Raw genomic sequence first — 14,677 nt, 5'->3', positions numbered from 1 at the left:
ATGTTCAAGTGAAAGCAAGAGTTCCATGTTTCTCACTTTAAATTAAAAGCTACAAATGATTAAGCTTAGTAAGGAAGACATGTTGAAAGCCAAGATAGATTGAAAACTATGCCTCTTGCGCCAGTTAGCCAAGTTGTGAATGCAAAGGGACAATTCTTGAAGGAAACTAAAAATGTTACTCCAGTGAACACATGGTGAATGATAGGAAGTGAAACAGCCTTATTGCTGATATGGTGAAAGTTTGAGTGGTCCAGATGAAAGATCACACTAGCGACAACATTCCCTGAAGTCAAAACCTAACCCAGAGCAAGACCCTAACTCTCTTCAATTCTGTGAAGACTAAGAGAGGCGAAGAAGCTGCAGAAGAAAAATTTGAAGTCAGCATAAGTGAGTTTGTGAGGCTGAAGGAAAGAAGCCATCTCCATAAAATGAAATTGCAAGGTGAAGCAGCAAGTGCTGATGTAGAAACTGCAACAGATTATCTAGAAGCTCTAGCTAAAATAATTAATGAAGGTAGCTGCACTAAACAAGATTTTCAATGTAAACTAAACAGCCTTTTATTGGAAGAAGATGCCATCTAAGTCTTTCATAGCTAGAGAGGAGAAGTCAATGCTTGGCTGTAAAGCTTGTGCAATGGACAGGCTGAGTCTTGCAAGAGGCTAATGCAGCTGGTGACTTTAAGTTGAAGTCCATGCTCCTTTACCCTTCTGAAAATCTTAGGGCCCTTAGGAATTACACTAAATCTTCTCTGTCTGTGCTCTTTAAATCAAACAAAGCCTACATGAGAGCACATCTGTTAACAACATGGTTTACTGAGTATTTATTTTAAGCCCACTGTTGAGACCTGCTGCTCAGAAAAAAAAAAGATTTCTTTCAAAATACTACTGGCTCATTGACAATGTTCCTGGCCACCTAAGAGCTCTGATGGAGATGTACAAGAGTAATGTCCTTTTCATGCCTGCTAACACAGCATCTATTCTGTAGCCCATGGGTCAAGAATTTCTTTTGACTTTCAAGTTTTATCATCTAAGAAATCCATTTTTTAAGGCTATTGCTGCCACAAATAGTGATTCATCTGAGAGATCTAGGCAAAACAGATTAAGTACGTTCTGGAAAGAATTAACCATTCTAGAAACCATTAAGAGCATTCCTGATTCATGAAGAAGTCAAAATATCAACATGAACAAGAGCTTGGAAAAAGTTGATTCCAAACCTCATGGAAGACTGAGGGGTTCAAGACTTCAGTGGAGGAAGGAGAAACTGCAGATGGGGTGGAAAGAGCAAGAGAACTAGAATTAGAATTGGAGTCTGAAATTGTGACTGAATGGCTACAATCTGATGATAAAACTTGAACAGATGAGGAGCTGCTTTTTATGGATGAACAAGAAAATGGTATCTTGAGAAGGAATCAACTGGTGAAGATGATATGAAGATTGTTAAAATGACAACAAAAGATTTAGAATACTACATAAACTTATCTAATAAAGCAACAGCATGATTTGAGAGGATTCACTCCAATTTTGAAAGAAGTTCTACTGTGGATAAAATGCTATCTAACAGTATGGCATGATATAAAGAGATCATCCATGAAAGAAAGACTCAATCAGTATACATCAAATTTTATTGTCTTATTTTAACCAATTGCCACAGCCACCTCAATCTTCTGCAACCACCAATCAGCTGTCATTGAAATCAAGGCAAGATCCTCCACCAGCAAAAAGATTATAACTTACTGAAAGCTCACATGATGGTTAGCATCTTTCAGTAATAAAGTATTTTTAAATTAAGGTATGTACATTGATTTTTAGACAAAATGCTATTGCACACATAACAGACTACCGTATGACATAAATTAACTTTCATGTGCAATAGGAAACAAAAAATTCATTTGACTCACTTTATTGCAATATTTGTTTTACTGCTGTGGTTTGGAACCAAACCTACAATATCTCCAAGATCTTACATATATTTAGTTAGATTTATCGGTAAATATTTCATGTTTTGGGGTGGAATCATGAATAGTATAATATTTCAAAAACTCTATTTACAAAATTTTATTTGGTGCTATATAGTAATTTTAGTGTTTTTTGTTTGCTTTTTTGGTATATTAATATTATAGGCTCTCCTTGTTAACTTCACTTGAAACATTTAGTAGCTTTTTTTGTTGATTATATTGGACATACAAAAAAACAAACTACTAAACACTGTGTATAAGAATAAAGATAACTTATATAAATTACAAATTCCATAAATTACAAAATATGCTATTTAATTTTGTTTTGGTTAGATATGATATACTTGATTGCAGTCCTCTAAAATTTATTAAGACTTGGTCAAGTTGGTTAAAAGTGTTGCTCAAATCTTCTATACCCTTATCTGCCATCTTCCTGTAATGGCTGAGAAAGCAATGTGAAATCTCTAGGTATAATTGTGAACCTGTCATTCTTTTGGTCTTGTCAGTTTTTATTTTATTCATTTTGAAACTATTGTTACGTGAATACATATTCAAGATTGTTATATCTTCTTGAACTGCCCTTTCAATCACTATGAAATTTCTCTTTTTAGTCCTGGTAATATTTTTTATGCTGTACTTTGATTTTTTTTTTTTAAGATTTTATTTATTCATGAGAGACAGAGACAGAGACAGAGACAGAGACAGAGAGAGGCAGAACATAGGCAGAGGGAGAAGCAGGATCCATGAAGGGAGCCCAACGTGGGACTCAATCCTGGATCATGCCCTAAGCCGAAGGCGGTGCTAAAACTGCTGAGACACCAGGGCTACCCTGTACTTTGATGTTAATCTAGTCATTATAGCTTATGTTAGTGTTTACAAATATTTTCCCATTTCATTTATGTCTAACTTATTACTGTCACATTTAAAGTATGTTTCTTATAGACAATATAGTTAGTTGAGTCTTGCTTTTTAACACTCAGTTTGATAATCTTCTGCCCTTTAATGTACAGACCATTTATATTTACTGTAATTATAATGTGGTTGGATTTAAATCTTTCATCTTGCTATTTGTTTTGTACATATCCCATTTTTTTCCTTTTTCCTAACTTATTCTGGAAAATGTTTTTAGAGTTCTTTTATCTCTCTTAATAGTTTATTAACTACATTTTTTGTTTTTTTATTAGTTGCTCTAAATATACAATATGCATCTTTAGTATAATAGACTATCTTCAATTTATTATATCACTTCATGTATAAGAAGTAACCCTACAACAGTACAATTCTATTCTGTCTTTCATGCTATTGTCATATATTTTATTTCTACATATATCCAAAAGTCAATTAACATTTTTTCTTTAAATAGTTATCTTTTAAAGAAATGAAAAACAGAAGGAAAAATGTCTTTTATATGAAACCACATTTTAGCATTCTGGTGTCATCTTCCTCTTGCCTAAAGAATTTCCCTCAATATTTTTTATAGTGCAAGTTTGCTAGCACCAAATTCTCTCAGTTTTTATTTTTAAAAAAGTATTTTTCCTTCAGTTTTGAAAGATTATTTTCACCTGATATATAATTCTAAGTTGTCATTTTTTTAAACTTTCAGTACTTTAAAAATGTCATCCCACTGCTTTTTGGTTTGCACTGTTTCTGATGAGAAATCTGAAGAGTCTATATTTGTTTTTTTATTCTTTCTGCCTTGAAATTTATTTCTCTTTATCACTTGTTTTCAGCAATTTGATAATGATATTCCTTAGTGTAGAAATCTTTGTGTTTCCTCTTAATGGAGTTCGTTGAGCTTTTTGGATCTAAAAATTTTATAGTTTCCATTAACTATGGAAAAACTTGAGAGATTATTTCCTGAAGTATTTTTTTGTCTTGACCTCCTTCCCCGATCTTTTCTCTCCCTTTAGGATTTCAATTGCATGTATGTTAGACTGCTTGATTTTGCCTTAGAGGTCACTGACACTTTGTTCATTCATTGTCTTTTTTTCTCTCTGTGCTTCAATTTAGATAGTTTCTATTGTTACATATTAAGTTCACTGGTCTTTCCTTTGGCAGTTTGTAATCTGCCATTAAGCCATCCAGTAAAACTGTCATTTCAGGTATTATATTATCTCTAGAATGATGTTATTCCATTTTATATATTCTTTATATATTCTCCCCTCCTCAGTAAGTTCATGTTTTTAAATCCTTGAGCATATTCATAATATTTATAATAGCTGAAGTCCCTATGTACTAATTTCATTATCTAAGTCACTTCTAGATCTATTTCTTTTGACTAATTTCTCTCCTGATTGTGGGTTAGGTTTCCCTGTTGTTTATACGTATAGTTAACTTTTGACTGGTTCTGGACTCTGTTTCTTAGTGGCAGTTATTTGTTAATCAACTTGTTCCTTTTGAAGGTTGTTTTTAAGTGTATAAAACTTCAGTCTTAGAGTAGTCTTTACCCTATGGCTTGTTTATTCACTCTATTAAGGAGTGACACTTCTGGTGGGTAATTCCTGAATGCCCCACGTATACAGTCACTGAGTTGTCTCTATGATGGCTGGTGGGAACTCAAACTATTCCCAGTTCTGTGTGAGCTCTGAGATTTGTTTGCCTTACAGTTCTCAGTTGTTCTTTTTCCTAGAAGTTGTTCTTTGTCCAGCCTCCTGGAATTTCACCCTATGCATGCACAGATTGGTATTCAGCTAAATACCAGAGGTATAACACTATGTAGATTCCTAGATGTTTTTCCTTTGCAAGTACTCTACCTTGCAAAAAGTCTAGCTGTCTTGACTTCCCTAAACACATTGTCTCTTCAAACTCAATAAAATATGCAGGTTCTGGTTAGTTTCTTCTTCCTATTCTGGGATCCAGATATTGCCTCCAGGCAGAATGTAAGACCATAGGGCTCATTTGTTTCTTTCTTCAGAGTCCAGCACTACCTGTTGTCTAACATCTGAAAATAGTTATATCACATATTTTATCCAGTCTTTTAGTTGTTTATAGAAGGAAGAATATTTTCATAGCAGTTACCTTTCCATGGGCAGAAGCAGTAGTCTACAGGTTTGGGATTTTAATAGACTGAAATCAAGATTCATAGCATCAGATCATATAGTGCTTGTAAATTTCCTGTTGGGGGTTGTCTTGCTTCCATGTGTTTGCCCTAATATGTCCCTTGAATGTTTCATCTACCCTCCCGAATTTCTCACTCTCTCTGTTCAGGGTATAGACCATTTCACAACTTTTCATTCCTTTTAAAATTAAACTTTCTTCTGCTTTCAAAGCTTTTCTTTCTGGCTGTTTAGTCTTTGCCTGTGTTATTTGTAAAAGACTCTATATGTTAAAAAACAAAAAAAGACTCTATATGTTGACAAGGGGGCAATGAACGCTCTGAAGCTATGGAGACTCACCACCATTAGAAGCAACATTATCTATAGATTGCCTAAATTTGTCAGACCTAGGACAGGTCAACAAAGTAATTTAAATAGCATAAAAATGACCCTGAAGCTACCCAAAGAATGCTTCTGATTCTGCATGTGTATGTGATATAAAGAAGGTGCTTACTCAAGGGAAAAGGAGTTAATGTTTGTTGAATGCCTACTAAATACCAGACATTACACCAGGGGTTGGCAAACTTTTTCTGTAAAGGTCCAAACAGTAGATATTTTAGGCTCTGTGGCCATGTGGTTTTGTTGCAACCACATATCCCTGTGTAGGATGAGTAAAAGAAGCTATATACAAATGAGTGTGACTGTGTTCCAATAAATCATTATTTATAAAAATAGATGTTGAGTGGGATTTGGGCTGACAGTTATAGTTGCCAAACCCTGCATTACACTATGTGCTTTACCTGCTAGGTAAAACCATATGAAATTGTTAATATTCAACCATTTTGTTCTTAAAAAGTGGCAATTTCATATGTTTCAACCTGTTATGTTAATACATTTAATCTTCACAATAGACTTTCAAGCATGTCAATATCATCCTCATTTTGCAGATGAGGAAACAAAAATTCGTATCTTAAGTAACTTACCCAAATAATAGCAATATGGGGATTCAATGAACTTGGGTTGCCTTGCTCTGACACACACACATGCACACACTGGTACAAATCAGCTTGGTGTCATCCTGGCCCCCCCTTCCCCAACTATGTTATTCTATTTGTCACTAAAGAAAATATTGAGTTTTGATAATTTAATTTTTATTAGAAAGAAAATAAACCCAATTCTCAGTTTATCAAGTTATTATAATCATATAAAGTCATTGTTTAGTTGTTGTCATAGATGTCAACTTAGTGGAGCTTTGAATAATTCAAATGAGTGACTGTATAAAACACTATGTTTAATCCTTATAGGTCATACAAAGATGAGGAAGACAGTTCTTACTCTCAATTTTTAGAATTTATAAAAGAGAGGAACACAAGAATATAAATTAAAATGCAATCATATATCCCTTTCTCTGGGAAGTCATTTTCTCACCACTCGTGTCAGCAAAACTGGTTGCTCCCTCTTCAATGATCCCTCTGTATTTACATAAACTTTAATTGTCATCACTTATACATTTGTCTCACACTGTTATTTTGCAATCCCTAAGGAATGAACCTGAAGAACAGGACTTTATTCTTGCAACTTTCAGTGCCAGCATGGTTACTGGCCTATAAAAGTTCTACAAATGTCAAGTGAATGAACAGATAGATGGATTTAAAAAACAGTAACAGCCAAAGGTTAACTATGTCAGATATTATCTAGTATTGACTACTTTAATCTTCTAAATAAACTTTGGAGTAACTGTATTTATAACTACTGACTCCATCTTCACAACACCTCTAGGAGTAATTATCTGTATTCTATAGTTACAGAGATTGACACCCAGAGATGTTAATTGTTTGTGGTTATTCAGAGCCAAGTGAGAGAAATGAAGGAAGGAAAGAACAAAATGAGGAAAAATTAAAATAACTTATAGAGAAAAACAGAGGGGCACCTGGGTGGCTCAGTCAGTTAAGTGTCCAACTCCTGGTTTCAGCTCAGGTCGTGATCTCATAGGTTATGGGATCGAGCCCTGTGTCAGGCTTTGTGCTAGGCAGGGAGTCTGCTTGGAGGTTCTCTCCCTCTATCATCCCTCTCTCCCATGCATGTATGCCCTCTCTCTCAAATAAATAAATAAATCTTTAAAAAATTAGACCAGAAATATAAACTAATTTCTAAGAAGGGTTGGAGAAGGTGGCATGGGAAGAGGCATAAGCAGTTTTTTAAAGAAAAGTCTCGGAGGAAGGAAATAATTGTTGTAGGTATTCCAGGTGGAGGGAACAGTATTATTAACAGGTACAGAGTAGGAAAGAACGTCATGTATATTTCAGTAGCAAAAAATGAGTAGTTAGCATAAGCTGAGATATATGTTATCATATTCAATCATTTATTCAAGAAATATTTATTGAGCATTTTTCTGTGCCTATATGGGAAAATAAACCTGGAAGAGAAATTTCAGAGCAAAGAATGAAGGGGTTTGAGTACCAGCGTAAAAATCTGCACATAAATCAACAAGTATTGGGCTGCCATTGAAGATAAGTAAGCAAGGCTGAATGTGATTCATTCTGTACTTCAGAAATGTTAATTCTGCAACAATGGATGGAATGACATAAAGAGGCTTATGAGTTTACTTAGTAGGTAACTACAGTGTAGTAAGTATGTAGTAACTGTGAGAGTCTATTCTGACAGCAGCTCCTATAAAGTGGAGGGGAGGGATCCAGTGGCAAGGGAGTGTTCATCATTTGACACCTGCCAAATCTAGTCCATCAGGGAGAAGTTACATAAGAAAATGGTTCCTATCAGAAGGATCAAAGTCAATAACATATCTACATTCACAAATTCTTTTAAAACTACAAAAAGGAAGGAGGAGTGTGTGTGGTTTTTACTTTATGTTATTAAAAATCATTGTGTAATGATTCTGCTTACAAATGATCTCATTTTCAACATGAAAGTATTTAATAAGCAGCTTTGTGATTCCTAACACATGCTTAAAGAACTGATTCTAAAATTTCTAATTTCTCAAGAGGCACCTGGGTGGCTCAGTTAGTTGAGTGTCAGACCCTGATTTTGGTCCAGGTTATGATCTCAAGGTCCTCAGACTGAGCCCTACATCAGGCTCTACACTCAATAGGGGGTCTGCTTGAAGATTCTCTCTCCTTCTGCTCCTCCCCCTGCTTGCTCTCTCTTTCTCTCCCTCAAGTAAATAAATCTTAAAAAAATAAAAATAAAATTCTTCATTTCTTAAATTCTGAGTTAGCAGTCCTTTAGCCAATGATGGAACCACAGAAGTCCACTAATAAACTCAAAAGAAAAAAAGGCACACAATAAAAAAGTATTAAACCTGAAGGATTAAATTATATTCACAGCCACTACTGTGCCACCTCTATCTCACCCAGCTCCATCTGAAGGAGAAGGGGGGTAAGTAAGTCTCCCATAAAGCAGAATGCCTGCAAATCCACCAGTGCTAAAGCACTGAGGAAGCAACTGGATATAAAAGCTGCTAGCGAGAATGTACTCTCTATTGGAGGGGCGAAGAAACCTAATTGTTACAGGCCTGGTACTGTGGTATTCAGTGAAATTAGAAGTTATCAGAAGTCTGCTGAACTTTCTGATTCGCAAACTTCCTTTCCAGTGGCTGGTGTAATAAATTACTCAGGACTTCAAAACGGATCTGTGCCTCTGGAGTGCAGGTATTGGTGGTTTGCAGGAAGCAAGTGAAGCCTATCTGGTGGGCCTTTCTGAAAACATCAATGGGTGTGCTATCCATGCCAAATGTGTAACAATTATGCCAAAAGCTAGTATGCTGCACATACGGAGAATGTGCTTAAGAATACACTATGATGGAAAACATTTCATTCTTTAATAAATAGAATTTCTCTTCTTCCTGTTATTGTTAATTGAGAATGTTACAAAGGTTTTTCCATCGGGTCAAAAGATACCTAAGCATATGACTGCAAGTGGAAAAATAGGGGACACAAATCAGGTATTGGCAGTTTTTCCATTTTCATTTGTGTGTGAATTTTTAATATAAATGCAGGGACATAAAGCATTAATGCAAGTCAAAATATTTCAGTAAACAAGTTTCAGCAGTTCAACTTTATAACAAGAATGATAAATAAACCTGTTAAATTTTTCTGCACAATGCAAACATTTGGATTTTTTTAAAACAAGTAAACTTCGTATTGATGGCTTAACTAAATGGTGTCTGTAGCATTTTTATCATACAGTAGATCCTTTCCATTCACTATACTTTTCTGAGTTGTCCTACATGCAAGTACATGTTTTTACTGTTGTCTTTCTGTGCCATTCCTATAAGTTTTCTATTAAAATACATTAAACTATTAAAAATTAAAAACAAAAACAGAAGGACTTTTCTTCCTTTCTATAAGTATTATTAAAACTTGGAATTTTAAAACCTACATATATTCAAATTGTCTGCATTATAATAAATGAGGTGTCTAGGCATAATTCAGTGTTAAAATTATTTCTACTCTCTGGAAACCAAGAGCGTCCTTGTTAAAGTGTAAAATGAGATTTCGCCTACTTGCAACTCCTTGTTCTCACAGCTGAACTGTCACAGCATGAAAACATTCCCCTACTGGTGCAGCTTTAGATACCTATTTCCCTGGTGAAAGAGTGCAAAAGGAACTGAAAGAGTTATTGACAATTCATACAGTATCCCATACCCCATTAGAGTACAACTACAAGCAAAGAAAATATTTCAACTCTGAAGGGAGATGGGACAACAATGTTTTAAATGATTGTTGGCTTCACTGAGAAGCATTGAAAATGTCAAAAGAGTGTAGTCTATCAAGTTGGTAAGAGACTCAAGATTATTCAAGAATCTAATTATAAGAAGTCTATTTCTTTGTCCTGTTTGCTAAGTCAAAGGTTAATGAGAGTACGCTAAAGAAAACATCTCCTGTGTTATTGCAAAAAATTTCTCATGCAACATAAAAATGTAAATGAAGAAAGCATTTTAATCTAGTTCTCTCCATTAACTTTTTAAAAAATAGCTTTTGAGGTATAATTTACATTCCATAAAATTTACTCATTTTTAAGTGTTCAATGATTTTTATCAAATTTAGAGTTATGCAACCTCGTCACAATCTAATTTTAGAACACTTGCATCATCTCAAATCCATTAAATTCTTGATCTAAGATATTCCCATAAATTCATGGAAGCCACCAGTATCTAAAGTTACTATATATTCAAAGCCACACAAATATCTGCAATTGAGCAGGAAAAGTGCAAACTAACCTCACTTTTAATGACCTTTATAATCAATCCTCTACTCTGGCACTGGGAAGAAGATGTTCAGGTGCTTTCTCTGAAAGTTAAACCATTCTAAGTATTAAGTTATGGCACACTGTCTTGGAAAGAAATTAATTATATTTTTGTTGGTAACACATTTCAGGCTGTTTACACAGCTGACATTTCTCAGCTGTACCCAATTCATGCCCTAAGCTGTGAGGACGATCTTGTTTTGTAGCAGATGCCTCCACTTGAGTGATTTAAATAAGTAAAAAACACCAGTGCCTGCAACAATATAGATTACAAGCACCAGATTTATGAGTTTTTATAATCCTAATGAAAGAAAGGTTTCATGACATTTCTTTGGCTGGGATCTCCTTAGAAGACTACAGTTATAAGCCATTTTTGCCAAAACCTAAATACTGGAGCTAGTGGATCTGCTATGGCACCAGTTAAAGGCAGCCTGGCCCTAAACATCTTTGTTGTATCAAATCATGCAGCTCAAGGCAACATCCTGCCAATGTGGCAACATTTGCTCTGGGGAGGTGTGGGCAGGCATCACTTCACAGGTTCTGGGACAAGGTGCAAATATGAATAATGAGGCAAAAAGAATCAAGTCTCTTAATGGAGATTCCCGCTTGTGTTAGCTGTGACTTAGATACAGTACCAGGCAGTATTATAGTCTCGAATATGGTGAGTTTAAGCTGCTTTCCATATTCTCCTATAGGGAATGAAATTCCATTAGAACTCTGGTAAAAAATTAAATGTTCTAACAATCATTAAAACATGGGCCTCATAAAAGACTGTCAACTCAGTTTAATTTTTTAACACCTAAAACGTATAAGGCACAATGCTGCAAAAGAATTCAGCACTGAATTTTTCACTAAGTTTACTTATCACTCTTGGAACTTGCATCTGAAAAGCTTATTTCAATCTGGCATCTTCAAGTATGGGGTCTCAAAGCTTTTGAAACCCTATGAAGTCTCACATTTCTGGACTAAATCACCTTATGTTCTTAAAATTATTTTTGCTTTAAACTTTGTATTATAGGAAATTTCAAATATATACAAAAGTTGAGAAAACAGTATAATAAATTGAATTTACACATCATCCAGCTTTGACAATTATCAACACATGGCTAATATGGATTTGCCTATCTACTTACTGTACCAACTCCACATGTTATTTTTTTCCACAAGTTATTCTGAAGCAAATCTCAAATTCCATTTCATTTATATAACCCAGCCAATTCTTGCATGTGATACTTACGTGAGCTAGTATTATGTTAATATTAATTGTAATAGTGACTCATTTATTGAGTGTCTACTATGAGCCAGGTACAATATATACATGTTATGTGTATATATATACATAAACACTAATCATCCGCATAACAGTACTGCAAATTAGTGAGATAACTAAAGCTCAGAGATTTTAAATGACATGCTCAGATCTTATTTTCTTCTATTAATGTTATTATTTCTTGTAGCAGATTATTAGACAATGCTAAGAACATTTCTGGTTTCTCCACGTCTCCCCAGATAAACAGAAGGCTATCATTTATGAACATTATTCTTATTTTTGTAAAAATAAATGTAGCACATTTTCTGTCACATGTGTAAAGTTTTTTCCAACAGGGAAAAAAAAAAATCCAAACTAAAACCAACAACCACAGCCCTGCCAGTTAGCCATGGACAACCAGCCAATAATCCTAATGATTTACTATATCAACATTAAGATCAGTTGCTTAGAAATAAATGTGCCTATACATAAATAATTTTTTTCCTGAAAGGTTCACTTAAAAAAAAAAATGTTCCTCTATCTTCTGATTATTTTTAAAGTTTTATAACCTATAATGCATTTTCCAAAAGCACAGTGTTTAAATCGTGGAGTAATTTAGACACAGATATCATCTACATAAATTGTTTAAAAATGTTTCTATCTTCCATAAAATGTATCACAGTTATGCTGAAAGAGAATGAGTAATTATTATCCAGATAGAAACATAGTATTTACTAGAAAATACAAAAAGGTAATTCACTTCTTAGCTATAATCGTATGTGGGTGTTTATTATTAAAAGGTGTTCACAAAGTCTCAATTTCTTTTTAGCCCTATTTATTACAAACAGTGGACTTAATGTCAACATTCTTGAAACATTCTCAATTTTTCCTTTTTTTTTTTTTTCTTTTAAAGGGTATCTAGTTAGAAAAAGATTATGGGTAAAAGTGGCCAAAATATAATTTCAGCTGGCCTCCTTATATGATAAAATTATTCTTTCTTGGAAAAGAATAATCACTGCAAACAGAGAAGAGATAGGAAAGGTTTCAAAATTTATAATAGGATAATCATTGTAAATAGATTTAACAATAGGTAAATATGACAGACTAAATCTTTTCTCTAGCTTTTAATGGTGATGAAAATTATGGGTATATTTAAGAAGAGCCATTAATATTTCTGTAAAAATTAACTTTTTAAAAAGGTATCAACTGACTATGGGAAATGTAGTTTTAAAATTAAATCTAATGATTAGGTTGATTTTGAGACATTTATAATTTAGGGAAAAAAAATTTTGTCCTTGGGATATTTCACTAGGAACGTCTAAATATATTCTTCCCATCAAGGAAAAAAATTAAGTGAAAGCAAGCAATATCAAACTCCTGATATTGATACTACATTATTACCAAAAGAATGTTGATATACTTGGTTTATGATATCTGCTTTGCAAGTGAATTCAAATTATCACAACTCCTTATTTTCACATTATTTGATTTATAAGGTTCTTTCAATGGAGCATTCAACACATTTGATTCTGCTTATTATCAGAGCCAATTAGACTGAAAGTGGCAAAAGAGAGAAGAGAATAAAAAACTGATAACTCAACTGTCACTTACCGAGTCATCTGTGGCAGAAGTTGGCCAGCCCTCCCATAATTGATGGCGAACGGGGATACTCGTAAGGTCATACACATTTCTCTTTACCTACACAAAGAAAAAGCACAATTAAAATAAGGTTTCCATATGACTTAGGATCATTGCCACTTACATGATGTATTTCCTTTTCCTTTTCTCTTCTGGATTTGAAACCAAAATTTGAAACTCGGAAAACAAAAGTCAGAAAAATTTTGTGAAAAATTCTAAACCAAATTTGAAAGCAGAGATCCTCAATGAAGGCTAGATGAAATGAAGGTTCAAGAAACATCTCCCTCTACCGATTGTTTTTATATTCCGGGATGACTTTAAGCTTCTTTTCAGTCAGAAATCTTTAGGTACACAGTTCATCTATGATAGACTATAATTATAAATGTTAATAATCTATTAAGTTTTTAAATGACTCAAGATGTGCAATAAACAAAAGATGTACCTCAAGTTTCTATGTGGGAGAGAGAGAAGATGGTAGTTTTTGTTTGTTTTGTTTCATTTTTTGGAGAGGGCAGGAGGAAAAGCCTGAAACTATATTATTTGCTGTAAGTTTCAAAGATATAAAAACTTAATAAAGCAGCACAAGATTATTTCTTTGATATTACTCTAAATTAAAAATTATTTCAACAGATTATTAGCTAAAAACCATCTGTTAACATACTATTTAGGCTCTTCCTGAAAATAGAGTAATGATACCTTTCAAAATACTGTTAAAGATGAAAAACTACTACTCTCAACCAGCAACATTATACCTTTCATTTTAAAAGGACAGGAGGCAAGTAATTTCTCCAAATAAAGTGTTGGAAGGTTAAACTCTATGTTACCCAGTAATTAAGAGGTGTCATATCTGTCTTCAGCTTTACTTATAAATAGGATACAGAAATTCTATTTCATTCTGAATGTACAAATTTTAAAAAATAACAAGTCCTATGAATTGAGAGATCACTCATCTTAAACTAACTCTTCCGGTTAGTTACAGGATTACCCTTGACTGTAACAAGTAAAGCTAATATTGAAATGTTGCACATAATCCGTTCTATGATGCCACTTCGATATGGAAAACAAGCAGTATTCATTCATGTTTTAAAAATGCAGAATCCTAAAGTATCATGTTGTCCAATTACAGCATCTTGTATCACATTACTGTTTATTAGACATAAACACATCTAAGTTATCCTTCCAGTGAAACAGAGATATATATTCACTGTGGAAAAGGAAAAGAAGAAAAGAAAAGAAAGAAAAGAAAAGAAAAGAAAAGAAAAGAAAAGAAAAGAGAAAAGAAAAGAAAAGAAAAGAAAAGAAGAAAAAAGAAAACAAAACAAAACATGGAACTCAATCTATTTTTTATCTCTAATGTACACCTGTGAAAAAAGACTAAGTAAGTGAGAACTGAGGAGCTTGGGGGCATGGCTTGATCCCCACTCAATTCAAACAAACAGCTTTTCTTCAGAGGGTCTTAGCAAGGGCCAGTCTACCATGCAGTATTTTGTTTATGGTCAGTTTTATTAAGTTTGGAAATTTTCATTAATTATTACCAAC

At 33.7% G+C, this 14,677-nt stretch overlaps 1 protein-coding gene across 2 annotated transcripts in view; it reads right to left on the bottom strand.

Moving 5' to 3' along the window:
* Window positions 1-14,677, bottom strand: part of FAF1 (Fas associated factor 1) — a 461,021-nt gene that overhangs the window by 180,655 nt on the left and 265,689 nt on the right. For both annotated transcript variants that reach the window (XM_038558075.1, XM_038558076.1), the window contains exon 8: window positions 13,112-13,198. In XM_038558075.1, the coding sequence (XP_038414003.1) occupies window positions 13,112-13,198 (87 nt within the window). The remainder of the gene's footprint in view (window positions 1-13,111; window positions 13,199-14,677) is intronic.

The sequence above is a fragment of the Canis lupus genome, chromosome 15 (genome assembly GCF_011100685.1).
Source record: "Canis lupus familiaris isolate Mischka breed German Shepherd chromosome 15, alternate assembly UU_Cfam_GSD_1.0, whole genome shotgun sequence".
In the NCBI taxonomy this organism is placed as follows: domain Eukaryota; kingdom Metazoa; phylum Chordata; class Mammalia; order Carnivora; family Canidae; genus Canis; species Canis lupus.
This window is presented reverse-complemented; position numbering and strand designations above follow the sequence as displayed.